The 17,500-nt window shown below is 38.4% G+C and overlaps 2 protein-coding genes across 6 annotated transcripts in view; one reads left to right on the forward strand and one right to left on the reverse strand.

The window, feature by feature from the left end:
* The window catches only part of LOC138047005 (putative leucine-rich repeat-containing protein DDB_G0290503), a 27,677-nt gene extending 11,685 nt beyond the window's left edge, over positions 1 to 15,992 (reverse strand). Inside the window, exons 1-15 of one of the 5 annotated variants that reach the window (XM_068893664.1) lie at positions 15,647 to 15,786; positions 13,299 to 14,217; positions 12,440 to 12,527; positions 10,804 to 10,830; positions 10,402 to 10,451; positions 9,867 to 10,142; positions 9,627 to 9,767; positions 8,931 to 9,073; positions 8,783 to 8,833; positions 7,802 to 7,891; positions 6,657 to 6,769; positions 5,409 to 5,730; positions 4,456 to 4,587; positions 3,419 to 3,493; positions 1,644 to 1,817 (exon numbers count right to left, since the gene is read on the reverse strand). In XM_068893664.1, coding sequence (XP_068749765.1) covers positions 1,644 to 1,817; positions 3,419 to 3,493; positions 4,456 to 4,587; positions 5,409 to 5,730; positions 6,657 to 6,769; positions 7,802 to 7,891; positions 8,783 to 8,833; positions 8,931 to 9,073; positions 9,627 to 9,767; positions 9,867 to 10,142; positions 10,402 to 10,451; positions 10,804 to 10,830; positions 12,440 to 12,527; positions 13,299 to 14,208 — 2,592 coding nt within the window. In that variant the 5' untranslated portion in view covers positions 14,209 to 14,217; positions 15,647 to 15,786. Of the gene's footprint in view, positions 1 to 1,643; positions 1,818 to 3,418; positions 3,494 to 4,455; positions 4,588 to 5,408; positions 5,731 to 6,656; positions 6,770 to 7,801; positions 7,892 to 8,782; positions 8,834 to 8,930; positions 9,074 to 9,626; positions 10,143 to 10,401; positions 10,452 to 10,803; positions 10,831 to 12,439; positions 12,528 to 13,298; positions 14,218 to 15,646 lie in introns of all 5 variants that reach the window. The other 4 variants (XM_068893660.1, XM_068893665.1, XM_068893661.1 and 1 more) reach the window with 4 other exon arrangements.
* An 82-nt stretch (positions 15,993 to 16,074) lies between these two features.
* The window catches only part of LOC138047006 (protein spinster homolog 1-like), a 28,168-nt gene continuing 26,742 nt past the window's right edge, over positions 16,075 to 17,500 (forward strand). The window contains exon 1 of the mRNA XM_068893666.1: positions 16,075 to 16,387. Coding sequence (XP_068749767.1) covers positions 16,192 to 16,387 — 196 coding nt within the window. The 5' untranslated portion in view covers positions 16,075 to 16,191. The remainder of the gene's footprint in view (positions 16,388 to 17,500) is intronic.

A 17,500-nucleotide genomic window follows, 5' to 3' on the forward strand; every position in this document is an offset into this window, starting at 1 on the left:
TTACAAATAAAATCTTGGTTGGAATTTCGCAAGTCATCGTAAAAAAAATTCAATTTTGCCCAGTGAGGGGCTAAAATTATATCACAAGCTGAAAATCGCTTCGAAACCTCGATACTACAATAAACCCTGAGGCCTTATCGACACTAAAGGCGCAATTACACTACAGAAAAATTTCTGCAGGGCCATAGGCGCCTATGGTCCTGCGGAAACTCCAGTATTTCTTTACAAAAGTTATGGGTCCGTACCGCTTTTTTGACGGGTCCGGACCCAACTTTGTCTGTAGTGTAAATGCGCCTTAAAACGTTTTCAAAATTCACGGATTGGCGAAAATGAGGAACAATATTGTTCATCCACACACATCTTGGTATCGGTTTAACCATCCATCCATATTACAATTCCCAAACAGTATTTGGTACTTTTTAAAAAACCTTCGTTTTCAACTGTAACTGATGATCAATGACTTAACTATCGACACTGGTTGCGGTCGCATTAGGGAGTTAAATTAAGTTCCTATTGTTCAGTGTTCCGCTAGGGATTCAAAACACCAGAGAGTTGACAATAGAGTAGTGTCAACACTAGTGTATTACTGTGTTCACGCTAGGCCGAAACATAATTAGTCTGATCACGAATGAAACATGTTTCGTTATGAAAAGTGTTCACATAAGACAAAGCATTGCACGAACTATGGTTGAAACATAATTATTCTGAGCATGATTGAAACAACCTCGCGAGGTAGTTTCAATCATATCAGACTAAACACGTTCAAAATGGCGGATGGATGCGGAGAGAAGGCGAGTGCCCAAAAGAACCAAAATTGGGGCTATTATGAGCCAAATGTCCAGTTGCAATATGGGCCGACGAAGAAATACAACGGCAATTATCGGCGATTACTGAGCTTGTGGAAAACGGAATATCTTTTACCGAACAAAGCACAAATGCCGTCTCCTCTTTAAACGATGCATAGCCCCCCTCCTCCGAAGGGCTTGAAAATTAACACTAAAGCAAAGAATGGATGCAACAGTTAGAGTAATTTCCTGAACTCCATTCTACAGCTGAAGTGTATAAAATTTGTGCGAGTTCCATGAAACAGCATAAATTTAACAACCATGCATGAAACGTGCATGAAACCGACATCTGATGTGAACAATGCAATAAACATTCGTTCAACAAAAGTTGAACGGATGTTGGGCAAATGTTGGACGCAAAAACAAGGTTGTGCGGAGGCCGTTCAAACGGTTCCAACATTGCGTCAACAAAACAACTGACACATTAACGAAATTAGATTGCGAGGAACTAAGAACTAGAAACCAGTCTCTCTCTCGTCCAGATAAACTACGCCATATTGACTTTTGCGGCCTGGTGTGAGCATGCGCGTGTTCTACAATTGTTGAACAAAGTGTTCAAACGGCTTCAGCACCATTCAACATCATCGAACACAAAGGAAAAGTTGAATCGATGTCGAATGAAAGTTTAAACCGATTTAAACTTGATTCAATACGCTTCCAACATTTATTACACTTTCAACAATGTTCGACGACCCGTTCAAACGCACCCAACATTTGGTTCAACAAAGTGTTGAATGCATGTTGAAGCAAAAGTTGAAACCGTTTAAACGGAGCTGAACACGTTTCTCTTCCACACACCTCCATCTTCATTGCCTTTGCCCTCGTCTCTTGTTTTGCCACAATGTCTTTCCATTCTCTCTCGATATCGAACAATTTTTGTTGCTGTTGGACCACTTGTGTCTTCAGACTCGTTATTTGATCTTCATAGTCTTTTATGTTACTTTCTAACTGGGTTACAATATGATCTCTGTTCTGGAAAAAGGGAGCCCAATTGACGAGTGGTTAAAGAGTTAAATAAAGAAGGCATAATTACTGTCTTTGTCATGCATCGGCTCTTAAGCTGGTGACGTTTGAAGCGCATAGCCCACTCTTTAACTTCTCTTCCCTCCCCAATTTCTACAGAATAGGCTTAAACCGAAGGAAATAATACTTGCAAACAACTTTGTTCCATTTTTTTTTCAAAAAAATGATTTTCAAAATCGCTTATCTTTGGATCTTGATATCAGCAGGCAAGTCAGAAATTTAAAGAAAACGACAAAACTTTTAAGATTACAAGACATGTTTCGACAGAAACTTCTGTCATCTTCAGTTGATTAATGTACAAAGCGTTAAGTTGAATTTATAAGTAGGAAAAAGTGCTAATTATGCCAGTAACAACGCAACAACGTTTTACGTACATTCCGTTGTTACTGGCATAATTAGCACTTTTTCCCACTTATAAATTCAATTTAACGCTTTGTACATTCATCAATTGAAGATGACAGAAGTTTCTGGTGAAAGATGTCTTGTAATCTTAAAAGTTTTGTCGTTTTCTTTAAATTTGTCGCTTATCTTTACTTTCAAATTTCACGGGCGCGGCCATCGTAAACAATTGTGACGTGTGAGGGTTGGTTGCCTATTGTTGGAGCACAAAAAGCTTATATATATATATATATATTATATAGATCAGTTACAAAGGTCTCTCGAGCCAACAGCGCATCTTTGCCCCCAGAAAGGATCACTAATGGATTCACAGTCCAAGCCTCGGCGAAATGTAAGTCCTTGGTCACTTCTAAACTCTCTCTCTCTCTCTCTCTCTATATATATATATATTAACTAGTTTACTTAAATGATAGAAATTATGCCGGGCGAAGGGAGATGTTCAAATTTAACGACGGTCCGAGAGTGGAATTGAAAAGCAAAATTCCTTGCGCCTTTGACCACAATCCCCTGCGTTTCGAAGAAAAATGTGTTCTTCTCCCGATTAGAGAGCTGCCTCGTTCGCTCGCTTCAAGCTCACTCACTGCAGCAGCAATTAACAAAAGGGCAGTCCTGTGACGTCACAATTATTCAAGATGGCGGCGCCCGGGAAATTTGAAACCCCCCAAAAAAAGCGATTCGAAAACTTATTTCCGAGACAAACGTTTTCTTTGCAAAAAAATTTAAAAATTTTAGTATAGAGGTTATAAATTTAAGTGCATATTGGAGTGGAGGTTCCCTTTAAGAAAACTGGAAACATTGATATATAAGATAAAAGGCAAAACAAAGTTGAAGTTAATGAGGAAAAAAGTTGGACCTTAAACTCCGAAAACCCTGAATGAAATAAGTACTGTATAAAAGCTAAATTCTAGGCGATATAAAGACGATATTCGTGTTGTCTCCTATTATTTGCCAGTGAAAGTGAACACGTCTGCATGCATGTTACAGACGGACGAACTCTTCTCTGTAATTGAAGTTATACACTGAAGTGAACCTCGGCAGCTTTGTTTGAATCGACAAACAGAGGGACTGAAACAGAGTTTCCCGGACTTCGAATATAAAAATATGTTAATATTTATGATTTAAAAAAATTTAATTTAAATAAAAGTAATCACCAGAAGTTTCTTGCCCAGCTCTTCCACTTCTCTCCCCGCCTTTTCGCGTTCTGAGCCTAACTCCATCTCCTTTTCCTGCGAAGTCACAACGATACACTAAACAACAGTGGCCCGTTTCTCGAAAGTCCCGAAAAACGTTTCGGGCTCGGAAAGCCATTTGTGAAACTGCCAACCGCTTGTTTTGGAAAGCCGATCTTTTATTTAACATGTTTTTAAGGTAACAAAAAGAAAAAGAACTGCGTAGTTTGACGACTTAAATCCTCTCCGTTCTTGAGATACAAAGGGAATTGTGACACCCGAAAATGGCTCGTAAAGTTTCGGGATTCTCGAGAAACGGGTCCCAGGGTGTCACAATTCCCTTTGTATCTCAAGAACGGAGAGGATTTAAGTCATCAAAGTTAACAGTCATTTTTCTTTTTGTTATCTTTTAAAACATGTTAAAAGATAGATTTTCCAAAACGAGCGGTTGGCAGTTTCACAAATGGCTTTTAGGGCCAGAAAAGGTTTTCGGGACTTTCGAGAAACAGGCCCCAGGCCCGGGTTGCTCGAAACATGGATAGCGCTAATTGCCAGCTTTAAACATATCCGTTTTGATTAAGCGCTAACCAGGCTTCGAGCAACCGGCCCCTGGACAATAAAGCTGAACTGTTTGTTTGTATGACAAAATTCGTTGAAATTTTTCGAGAAACTAAGTGTTACTGAGAAACCTAAACCACGCTAAAACTATTTCTGGTGCTGGATTTGGATGCACATGCTCCAAACTGAAATTCCTGTCTTGAGTTTTCTGCCGCGGAATGACACCAAAAGGCAATTTTAAATTCTGGCTTCCAGGGTGATCTTTGGTACTGAGTCCCGAATTTAACTTTATCAAACTTATGAAATACAGCAAACTGGTTGCCTTCTTAAAGTTGGGTTTCTCATAAAGTGGGAATGTTACGTTAGAATGATTTCAGTTTCTAAATATGGTTCCATGATCTCAAAGATTCAGGCAAACCATATAGTTTTCAACAACAAGCTCCACACATTGCCGTACTCACCCTCAGCAGCCTGTTCTTCAACACCTCGAGCTCCTTGTCGTGCATTTCTTTGGATTCATCTTGCAGTTTGTGGATGGCATTTATTCGTTCATAATGCGAATCTCGAGCCTTCTGCCGCTCATCCTCAAGTTGCTATTACCAATAAACAGAAAGCATTAGAATGTTTGTCAAGACGTACACCGTACGGGTGGAAACTAACTTCAGAGTCTGTGAACGAAATCCTGAAGAGTGAAGAGTGGCAATTTCGAAAGAAAGCTGCTTATCCATACTTTCCTTTTCAGCTTTCAATCACTTCAACCATTTGAATCGATTGAATTCCCAATATTGAGTTTTAAAGGGCTCATTCCTTCGCCTTTCATAATTGTCGAATTCCAAAATCGTTGCGAGACAAGTTGCACGAAAAGTAGAACTTAATTCTACTTTCGGCAACGACTCTTGCAACTTGCCTCGCAACGATTTTGGCCGTTGCAGGGTATGTTACACTGTGAAATGTTTCGTGCATTACTTGCATGCATGCATGCAGTCCCGCCATAATGTCGCCAAAACATTGCGAGACAAGTCGAAACATTTCACAGTGTAACAGCGCCTTTGCTGTGTAAAAGAAAACTGCTCTACTGAATTTGGATCCCAAGGTTACAAAGGAGAGGAGGTGTGCCACAAATTCAACTTTTAATCATAATAAAGAGCAGTGTATAAGAGCAATTGGTGTTGATACAGTGGGACCGCTTTCTCTGCCTTACAGCAGGAATTGTACTGGACTCCTATCGCCTTGTGTTTCTAGATTACTGTAATCCCGAACTTGTTTTCTATTTTGACCCCAAAAAATGCTGCATGTTCTGTTTTCCCAAGGAGATAAAATTTTGTCTTTGTTCTAAAGTTCAAATTTGGAGACGCTGCATTATTCCCTCGAACGAATCTCTAGCAGCGTCTCTCAGCTTAATTGGCGAACTAACCTGTTTGAGTTTTTCTACGCAATGTTTCGCCTCTTTCTGTTCCTCATGTAGCTGCTCTTGCAAGAGACCAATTTTGTGCAGATAATTCTGCTTCTCATTCGCCAAGTTTCCCTCGGCTTGTTTCAGCTGTGATCGTAATAATTCCATCTCACTACGAAGCTGATCTTTCTCTATGCTTAGTTCAAGAACCTTCAGTTCATTTTTCTTTTCAACTTCAACAACTTGTTGCGCTTCTTGTTTCTCTCTGGACAGGCAATTTTTTAGCTCCTTTATTTCATGTTGGATGTTGTTCCTTTGGACCTCCAAGTCCATTAACTGACTCCTGAAAAGTTTAAGGTCAGACTGAGTGACTGTTTAGCAAAACTCTATTTTGGCTAAACTCTCCCGGAAATCGCGTTAAAGCCAGGAGAAAAAACAAATCCAATACATACACCTCATTTGCCCTGTGGAAAGGAACCCAGGTGGCCCTCGGATCCCAGAGCCTGTGGATTCCGGATTCCCTGATCCTGAGTCGTGGATTCCATTGAAATCTGTGGATTCTGGATTCCTTACAATGGATTCCGGATTCCACACACTGGATTCCGGATTCCAAAGCCTCACATTTGCCGGATTCCAGAATCCGGATTCCTTCACATCGGGCAAACCTCATTTTTTTCAAAGAACCATAAAGGGTATTGCTTTGTAGAATTGTTGTTCCTTTGGTTTTTGTAGTTGCTCATTGTTGACTAACAGAGTTTTTAACTCACCCATTCACCTCTTTACAAGGATGCAAAACTATTACGTTAGTGAGCATAAGAATAAACTTTTTGAGGAGTTAAGAAAAAGTGGGTTTTATGGTCCAAGAAATATTCATCTAAATGTAAATGACTAAATGCTTTATTTACAGCGGAAGTGCACTTAGCTATCAAGCTTGTTCACAGGCACCCCACTTTTAATAATCTGAAAGAAACAACTCAAACTTAACAGAAACATGATTAAGAACCCCCAACTGACAGGAGGCAACCAGTTGGCTTTTTAACAAGCATAGTAGAGTTGAATCCTGGACAATCAGAAACAAATCCAAACCAGAGGTTAGAACGGGATTTGAACCAGGGTCAACCGCATGCAACCCTGACGCCCTAACCAATGGACCATGCCACGTCCTAAAAGATTTTCTCCAAAATGAGACTTCAAAAGTATTTTCATGAAATTTATACTTCTGCAATAACAATACAATGTAAAAGTCTAAAACAAATTTTGTGGCATCACCTTGTTTTAGTTGCTTGTTGTCGATATTGTTCCACCAAATTTTCAGACGATTTGACCTCAGCTTTATTACGTTTGACTGTCTCTTCAAGTACTTGAATTTCCTGTAGAGCAATCTGTTTGGTAAAATGGATGAAAAGGATTAAATCAACCAAAACATACATCAACATTTACTGTAGGACCCTCCGCTAGCACAATACTGTAGTATTCTTTGGAATTCCATTTTATAAAGGATCCAGAGTCCTGGATGAGATAATAATAATCATCATAATTATAACATCAACAACAATGTAATGAAGGCAGACTGTTGATATTGGGTTTTGATCAAAATACTAGTAATTCAAATAAATGTTGCCATTGGAGAAACGTTTTGTACATTGAAAATAGAATCCAAGCATCAAATTATTCCAATGTTCTTTAATCTACTTGATATCCTGTAAAAAAACTATTTCTTAAAGACCTTGATGGCTCAATTGCTTTAGTCTGAATGAGGCTACAACCCACAACTTCAGCTGTTCAGGTCTGCTACTGGAGGTGCCCTGCTATGTTGACTCAGGATAATACAATAGAGTGGTAAAGTGATGATGTCACAAAAACTAACTTTATGAACCTACATGATGAGGAATGCATATGGCCCCTCGCCAAAAATCAGCATATTGTTGCAATATGGGGGTAAGATATTAGCCCTTCCATGCTTCAGCAACTCCATACAAATCCTTGTAATTTTGTCTTGGTTCTAAACCATTATTAAAACAAAAACAAAATTACAAGGATTTGTATGGAGTCACTGCAGCCAATATCTCATCCCCAAACTGCAATAAGATGCTGATTTTTGGCAAATGGCCATTCTTCATCATGTACTTTCTGAAGATCTTAATCAATCCCATAAGTTCATAATTTTAAATATTTGTGACATCACAATTTACCACTCTATTTGATCTTGTGCATCACAATATCGATTCACTAATTCTATAATTTTGTGTTGCTAGACTGTAAGAGGGCTGTCTCTTATTTAGACCATCAAGTAAAGTGTGACAAAAAGTGCCCACTTGATACATGGCCGTATGATACGCAGGAGCAATTCTCAACAAACAATGCAGCTATTAAAACATGCAAATCTTAAATATATTATTTTCTTCTTTCAGTACCTTCTTCCTTGATGTGGCCTCTTCAAGTTCAAACTCCACACTTTTAACCTCTTGCAAACTTTTGTTAAGTTTAGTTTCACTTTCTTGCAGCTGTAGGGTTAATGAAATGTTAATTAGTAGAGGCTAATGCCTGACACATGCATGTCAGGTCTTCATGGCAGCCAAGTTACCCTATCAACTCAATAGATATTAAATTTGAGTTGATTCACTGTACCCTGAACCCCGAGGCAAATGTAGTAATCAAGTGAACCTGTTTGACCATTGCTTGCCATTCACCATCACAGGAATGGATCGTGTCTGTCCATGTCCACTCAAGTTCATCTGCCGACTTTTTCTACCCTGCATTAAGACCATGCTGGGTATCAGACCCAGTAGGATACTGTAACTGTGCACCTTAGATGATCCAACTCAGTTTGGGTGTATTGGACAATCCTCCACCTTAAGGCTAATAGGCTCCCGGTAAATCCTTCTTACTAGCATGATAATTATCTGATTTGGATGAGTGCCAGAAAGAGTGCTTCAAAATACATTATAGGCTGCATGGTGCAACAAATAATAGCTCCATATGAAATGATTCGTCCACATTAATCCAAAAGATCAAGTAATCTTACGGAAAGAACTTTGAATTGACCCAAACTTTGTTGCTTCAACATTTTGTGGACTTGGGTTTGTTGCACACTTAAAAGCATAAACGTCTACCCAGTAGTGCTGGTCCAGTTAATAATGTAAATGGAGCAGAGCAGGATGGTAAAGTGCTGGAAATAATGTAGCAGCTCTTGTGATCTGCTATTGTTTGATAGTGTAAGCAGCTTCTATATTGTTTAAGTCTAAGTCTACTTAAGTCATTGTTTAGTCTTTTGTTTTTGGCTTTGTTATTGAGCCAATCACACGGTTCGTTACAAGGGCTGCTACATAGTGCTGAGGGTACTTGTATGTCTCCTAGCAAGTCAAAGAATTATTACTTTTACTTTATTTTTTTACCTTGAGCAAAATTTTCTGATGAGCTTCTCTTTGAACAATGAACATGTCTGCCTTTTGACAAAAACAGCAATGACCATGAGAACATGAAAACTACTTCCACTGCTCTGAAATGTGCAAACACTGCCTAATACCAAATCTTGTTACGCACCTTTTGTGGTGAAAAAATAGCCTGGGATTTTGTTTGAGGTGTGGAAGTCATAAATCCTCCCTTAACTGGCGCATGCTCATCAATTTGAAACCTCTGGTCACTCCTATCCTTGTGTGTGGAATAACTTTCGTCATGACAAGGAGCTGTTGCAGTCAACAACGAAAACAAAATAATATAATGAGAAGATGAGAAAGAAGCAACTTCTTCAAAGCTTTTACAGTGAAGATACATTTAGACCTGACCTCTCTCTCCCTTATCTCATCTTCAAGGAGTTGTTGCCAGTTAACAAAACAAAACAAAATCAAAGGAGATGGGAATGAAGCAACTTCTTCAAAACTTTTACAAATTAATATGAAACTACCTTAAATTTTACTAGACCTTTTATCGTCAAGTTTTATATACCTCTAAGCTTTTGTTTTTGTTTTTAACTTAAAATATAATTAATAGAGACCCATGTAAAATAATAATGCCTTATTTTCATTACTAGCACACCTCTTAAAATTCCTCAGCTGTTTATTACGCAAGATTGCCACACCCAGGCACAGATGCAGGCTGGAATACACCATTAATCACATCTTTTCAACTAAAAAACAACCACTAAAAATGTCCTACAACCACATTGACGATGCTACAGCCAAGGGTGAATTCCCAGTTTCTTAGATTCTTGTGTCAACTTGTTTTACATGCAACCCTCACCTCGCTGTTTTGATGGAGACTGCAATTTAATGCTAGGACCAGTTTTCCTGCCTATCTCAGCCCCAAGTTGTGATGTTTGTTGCCTTGTATGTGTATATGCCACCTCATCCACATCATTTTCAGTCTGATATTTCCTTTGTTCTACAAAATTGTCTCTATTATCATCGTCATTGTCATCATCATGGTCATTGTCATAATTCATTGCTGCTCTAAAAGCAGAAGTTTCCATGATAAACTCACCATCTGTTTCCAGGTGATAATTTCTCTGTTGTACAGCTCTCGATGGTACAAAATCGTCTCTAAATCGAACTTCCTTATGAGAAGCAGACCCAGATTGCCTGCCGGATGTTGACACACTGGACTCAAAAGAACTGCTTTGATCTGTTGCACTATTTTGCTCTGAAGTTCTTGGTCGTAATTGCGGTGACAGAGATTTCTGGAATACTTTCTGTGTTGTACTAGAAATTGTGTTACTTAAATTTCGTTTCTCTTGAACTTGACCATCTGACCTTGAAACTGAAAGTAAATTTTTAGGAAACCAATTATTCCTGCTGTGGTCACTTACCATACCAAGAGACTATTAAGTTGACGATATTGTAAGTTTTTAACCCATTGAATCCTGGGAGTGAGACTGTTTAATGATTTTACTCATCAATGCGTTGTGGTTTAGGGTTCAACCGGTCAAAGTCAGTAATTTGTGACATGTGCCTACTAACAAAATAGATTTCACCTGTGCCATGACTACCCTTTATATCACACACAGGTCTTTATTTACCTTCCTGGACACTTCCAGATCCCGAAACAGAACTTTTGGATTGGCCACTACTAAAAGAAGATAAAATAAAATGAAAAGTTTGCGGAGCAAAGACAAACTGGAAGATTTTGAGCTTCAACAGAAAAGGTAAATAAATGAAATTAGTCATTAGAGGTAGCTGAATTAATAATAATAATAATAATAATAATAATAATAATAATAATAATAATAATAATAATATTATAATTATTATCCTAACAATGAAAAGTATCTGAGGTTGCAAGACTTAGTACAACTGTGCATGTACGTTTGCTTTCAGCACAAGAAAAAGAACAAGTAGGAAATGCAATTAAACTTTTAATGGACTCTATGCAGTGAGAACTGAGCTGGTACAAATAGCAGTTATTTCAATTCATTCCTCACCTATCTTGAAAGATCCACAAGGGCTGTCTGTATTTGAATGTTATAGACGTTAGTTGACAATTGTTTAGAAGTGAAAAAGTAAGGATATTAGCCAGGGTTGTATTATGAATAGATTAAAGGAAACAGTTACTGTTAGGAAACAAAGAGATGAAACGCTGACAAAACATTGATAAGCCAGGTTATTATTCTTACTATTTTATTCAATTATACTGTTACAGTAGCTGACCTGCCAAGCTGGTTGGAAATGGGTCCAAGACAAAATATTAAGGATATTAAACTCATGATAGTATTTGGCCAGGGTGCAAGGATGCCCCAGTGGAGAGGACACTTGCCTTCCACTAATGTAACCCAGGTTCGATTACCATACTCGGCATCATAAGTGGGATGAGTTTGTTGGTTCTCTACTCTGCACCAAGAGGTTTTTCTCCCCAGTACTCCAGTTTTGCCATCTCGTCAAAAACCAACATTTGATTTGATTTGAGTTAATTTGATGATTTCAACGAAAAAAGTGAAGGAAAGCAGCCAGGATGAGTCATAATAAAACACTTAAATGGGCGTTCTCTGGCTAAAAAACATTAAAAATTGCAAGCTTTCGACCCCTAGAGCTGTGATCTTCAACGGACAAAAAAGATGAATGAAGTAAAAATTTGGAGAATATATAGTGAGATAAAAATGATAATAATAAAGTGAAATTAGGGAAAAAAGATGATTAAGAATTTTTGTTTAAAAGTATGCGGTATTGTCCAGGAAGTGGGCAAGAGTTATTGTCCGCGTCAGGCGTGGTAAAGGTGTGCCAAGATTCTAGAAATTTCCTGATGTGGAAATTTCCTTTGTCAATGATTGATGCATTGTTGAAGTCAATGACGTGGTTGTTAGACCAAGCATGATTGGCAATTCTGGAGCCTTTGGCCGCTGGCTTCACTTTTCTGATATGTCCTTTTCTCCTCGTGGCAAAGGATCTGCCTGTTTCGCCAATGTAATAGACCTTTTTACTGATACGGCGGCCATTGTGATTTTTATTGTTTCGAATAGCTACTATGGGATGCCCAGGGGGCAAATACATATTAATTTGCCCCCTGAGCATCCCATAATGTCTTTCGAAACAATAGAAATCAAAATGGCCGTCGTATCTGCAAAAAGGTCTATTCCGAGAGCAACTGCCACAGGGGATTTTGTAGACAACATTGGGTTGTGAAGCTAATGGGGATCATGACTTAGGAATCGGAAATTCTTGTTGGAGCGTTTTTTAATATCGTGTTTTTTTTAACAAACATGTTAGGGGTTCAGTGACACCTTTGATGTACGGAAGGGATGCAAAGAATTGTATGGCTTGGGCGGTTCCACTAATTTGAAAAACATACCAACTAATTATTCTTCGGGGGAAGGAATCATGGAAGATCGGGTTCTTCTTGTCTTGATATTGTGGATAAATTTCAACTGTGCAGACTGGAAACAGTCTGCGCAGTTGTTTGTGTTTGACAATAATCGCTGAGGAATTTGCATGGAGCAAATAATGATACATGGAGTAGTCATCAAAGTGACTGTAATATTGCTGTAGTTGTCATTCATATTCCCTAAAATGCATTGGATGGATCATATTACATGATTACCAGTGATAATGAGTATTAAACCTTACCTGGAAGAGCTGTAGTAATTATCAACTTGGCCACCAAACAATTTGGAAAGAAGTTCAGCTCCTTCTCTGACCTTATCATCAAAGTACTCTGGTGGATAGATTTTTTCAAATGTATGTATATTGATTTCAATGGCTAATTATCACAGACAGAATAACCCCATGTGCCAATGTGCAAATGCCAAACAAAGGCAGAGTTATTTGAAGAGTCCTGGCCAACTGTTGACCCCATTACCTCCTGCACAGAGGTGCTACAATATACTTTATGCTCAACAAATGAAGCCCATCCATTTTCTGCAGCTTAGTGGCAGAAGATTCAAAGTGGACATACGGGATGTTGCAGACCCTTGAGGTCCCTGGTAAACCAGCTTCCACTGGTAAGTAAAATTCTCTGGTGTTAGACAGTAAAATCAGTCTAAGGGTCTGCTTGATTGGGAGATCTGGATTGAGATCTTAAAATCTGGATCTTCAGATTTCCAATCAAACACAAGACCTTTTGCAGGTGTTGTCTTGTCACGTTTCAAATGTAGCTAGCAAATCAGGCAGCTTACACTGAGCACTGGACTGCTGGACCACTGCCTCAAAAATTTATGTGCTCGATCTTTGATCATCGCCTTTGAGATGGACAGGGAAACAGAAATCGCTGCCGAAAATACTCAGAATTCAGGCATCTCTTTTGTTTTTCATGAACAAAACTTTCCCAATCCAAGGTTCATGAACTCTGTTCAAATGTTTCTTATGCTATTCATAAAATTTCCTGTCCGCCGGCTCTTATTGAAAACCCTGTAAACAGTAATCTCCCTTCCTCTCGGCAGCATTTCTACCATTGAGGTAAACTAGACTAAGTGTAATCATTACTTACCATTTGTTCCAGCATCATAATTTACAGCCAAATTCAATTCTTTTAATTTTTCAGTTATATCTTCATCATCCACCTCCTCTATGTCTTCTTCTCTAATTAAATCTTCAGTTGCTTCAGACATTTCACTTTCCAGATCATTGGACTCAACACCTACGTTTCTTTGGCCACCATTCACCATGTCCAGAGATATTTCAGAATCAATCTCCCAATTGTCTTGATTAGTAGGCACCATATGCTGCACTGGTGATAGAGCAGATGGTATGGGCTTTCTTTTCACCCTATTTCTTCCCTTTGTGTTTTGTCCTGCTTGTGATCGTGAATCATAGTAAAGTTCAGTCTTTTGTACATTAGGACTTCTATTAACTTTGCCAAGACTTTGTGCGTGTGTATGATTAACCTTATGAGTCCCGGGTGAATGAAAGCTTTGAGTTTTTTGTTGTTTAGAATAGTTTTCTTTGACTGTAGTTTTCTTCTTGGACATCTTTTCAAAATCTTGCTCATATTTCATGCTATTTGTTTCATGAAGTACCTGTCCTTTGACTTGCTCAGTATGCTTAGGTTTAGAAACCCCATTGTGTAAATAATAATTGTGAAGAACTTTAGATTTCTTCTCTGACTTGGCTTTAGCTTTTGCATGAGATGGTTCAACAACTGCAGACCTTGTGGTATTGAACTGTCCAGGTGATCTTTGAATCTCATGGGATGCTTCTTCTGGTTTGCCTTTTATATCCTTCCTTGAAGGAGATCTTACATTTATCTGGTGTAGTTTTGGAGGTGAATGCTGAGGGGACCTATTGTTCTGCAGATCCTCCTCATCAATTTCCCTGATTGAAACATTCTGTCCAAGAAGATATTCGGTGTCATCACTGCAAATAGAATCAGCTGAATGCAAACTTACATCAGCATCCATGACAAGTTTCTACAGAAAAGGAAGAAAATGCAGCGACTCGAGTCAGCTTAATTAACCCATTGACTCCTGTGAGTGAGACTAAACAGATTTTACTCGTCAACTGAGGGCATCCTGAGGTGCCTGTGGAGTGAATGGGTTAAGCATTATTCATGCAATAAACTGCACTACATTGTCTTTCTCTTTAATTTTTAGGAGACAAAGGGACACTAATGTTTTGTACAAGCAGATGAGGCTGCTGGCAACAACTTCAGACATGTATTCAAGTCTATAATGATTTGCAAAAAAAACACCTATGCTAATAATATTAGTTGTTTGCATATTATTGACAACTTTTTTGTTGACACTAACATGAATAACATGTAGGGAAATTTGAATAGCAGCCCTGCTGTCTGACCAAAATGATTACAAATTCAAAACACTGTTATCTGTTCTTTTACCAGAGTCAACAGACTATAACATCTTCATCTTATAAACAAAATTAATTATAATTCAAGTTATAAACAAAGTACTTTGATTCTGTGACAACAAATAACATTTAACATTGAAAATAACAAGAAACAAATGGATCCCTGGAAAGTATTTTTTCAACTCAAGACCACTTGTAGGGTCTAGTCAATTGCATTTTCTCCATAATCTTATTAAAAAGTCTTTTGATTGTCTCAGTTTGAAAATACAATAGAAGTGACGCTACTCAATTATTCACACTACACAAAAAATATATGATATGGTTGGAAACTGATGACCAGTCAAGGGTGAATTTATTTCCACAAACCACCGAATTGACCAACCATGCTTGTTATTGGCAATGGAAGACTAACTTATAGTTGACAGAACTGCTGCCTTTTTGGAATTAATGATCCCAGAGGTAAAACTCCTTGTAACGGTTCAAGTTGATAAACTTCAGCCATCTTCTTAAGTTACGAAATCAAAACAAAGCTTTTATTTGTTTTTTGATCATGAGAGGAGAGAAAAAACAAAAGGCCAAACTTCTTTTTGTAAATAAAAGAAAGACAGATCTTAAACTACGGTTGTCGTAACTCGATCTGAGCGAGAATGATCATGGCCGTTGAAAACCACTAAGGCAGTTGCAAAGGTGGCCTGACAAAAATATAGTGGCTCCTCCATTCACTTTTCGAACGAACTACGCATCTTAGTAGCATATTTATTTTATCTAAGTTCGAGTCACTGTACTCTTTAGCTTTTACCAACATATAACATGAGAAGTTTGAGAACGAAACGCCTCTATAGACATAAATTAAGAAAACGTGTGAACTGGTTCTCTGTAGACTATGCAACCCCTCATTCCGATTTGTGCTACCCCTAACACGTACATGAAGGTACGACTGCATCACGAGATCTGAAATCCACAAGTTTTTCACAATATAACACAATAAAACTCCACCGAGAAGTCGGAAACAATATGATGGAAGTAACTCACCAAATTTACTCGATGTTTTTGGGGTTTGTCAGCTGTTCAAGGACCAAGTGTTCAACAGCGATGCATAAAGATTGCGTAAACTAACCGTATCTAGGTCCCGTTCGAAGACAAAGTAAGCATAGTTCGATAAAGCCCAAATGGGAAAACAAAGTACCACACAAATCAAATGCAATGCGACATGCTGGCACCTTTTGAGGTGAAGAATTGACTTCTTGCCGTCGGCTGTACGCAACAAACGGTCGTCTCCGAGGAAAACAAAATTAGCGTATTCAAATAAAACTACAGTGCCCGCCACGATCGAGCAGATTCGTTGATTAGCTGTCAGAATCAAATCAGGTTTGAACTTTGGTGAGAAGTGCGAGAACCTGGGGAGAAAACACCTCTCCTAAGGAGGGAGGGGTAGTTTGAGTACTTTGTAACCAAGTCTTGAAAGATAAGAAAGAGCGTTGGTACTATAGAGTGTTTTGGGAAAGAGAGAGTGTCATCGATGAAAACGGAGATCTTTTTTTCGCGCAACACAGTTTAGGCGCATTTCCGACCTTGTTATGTCAGCTGAGGCTGTACAGGATTCAAAACCAGAAGGAGAAGCTGAAAACGTGGAAAATTTGGACGACAAAGCCATGGAACCACCCCCGGAGGCATTTGCAGTTCGTGCAAAAGGAAATACACGAGCATATGTCACCGTGTTTGTCCTTTTTGTAATCAATCTTCTGAACTATATGGACAGGCAAACAATAGCAGGTAGGAAACTATAAGGCTAAAGTGTACAGAGTATACGGACCACTTATTTTCATATCGTGGAACAAAAACTTCAAAAGCTTTAGTCTAATTTGGATGTGATGACTGACGGCTTTGCGAGGCAGTGAATTCCGTAGTTGCTTCAGTTTCTAACATTAAGTTATGACAGAGCAACCTTTTCAGCTTTTTTCTAAAAATCACACGGAAATTATGCATACATGTGTATCCTGATTTCACCTATAATATTATATTATTTTGAATAAAGACTAAGTTCCATAGACATGTAATTATTATACAGTAAACTATTCATTGCTATGTATCGCACAAGTGAACAGTGCTTTTCATTCATTCTGATTGGTTGGCATGGATGTGATTAGCAAGCTACCATTCACTTTCCAGGACACAAAGGAAAATTATGCCTTCCAGTAGTCATTATCAGGGCCATTATTACATGTAGTATCCAGCAGCTGGCCATTTTAGCCTTCTACTATGCATATGGTATGCATATGGTGAAAATAAGCTGCCATGCAGTGTAAAACAATGACTAAAACACTGTAACTGTGGTTAGAAATCAGTTAAAAATAGTTGGGTACTTTCATTATGCAGACAGCTTTGTCAAAACACAACCTTGTATTGCTTTGTAGCGTATTCTTTTTGGGCTGTAACTTATTCAGCTTGTATTGTATGTACTGTACATGAAAAACTACATGTAATGTCATTGTTGAAAATGGTGGATGTTTGCATGTACATGCAAGGCTGCTGTCTAAGAAAATTTCCAGAAGCCCTTCGGGCTCCCAACATTAAGAGTTAGTAGCCTGAGGCATTTTTTCAGGAGATCATAATTAATCAATTAATTAATTAATTAAGCCAGTGCCACCCTCCCCTCCTCCCGGAAGTCAAGTGGTCTGCCTTAGTTATCGTTGTATGAAAGATGTAAACGTGCCAGAGATGACTTACCAAAAAACTGGTGTGTACCTTATACATGTATATGACAGTAAACATTGTATTTATTAACGAAGTGAATAACAGCAATCACATTTTTCCAATTTAATTAAACTCTGTTTATCTTCATGATCAACGGCGATAGTAGTCACAATTTGTGATCCTGTCCGTCAC

Source organism: Montipora capricornis, chromosome 4, assembly GCF_036669925.1.
Source record: "Montipora capricornis isolate CH-2021 chromosome 4, ASM3666992v2, whole genome shotgun sequence".
Lineage (NCBI taxonomy): Eukaryota > Metazoa > Cnidaria > Anthozoa > Scleractinia > Acroporidae > Montipora > Montipora capricornis.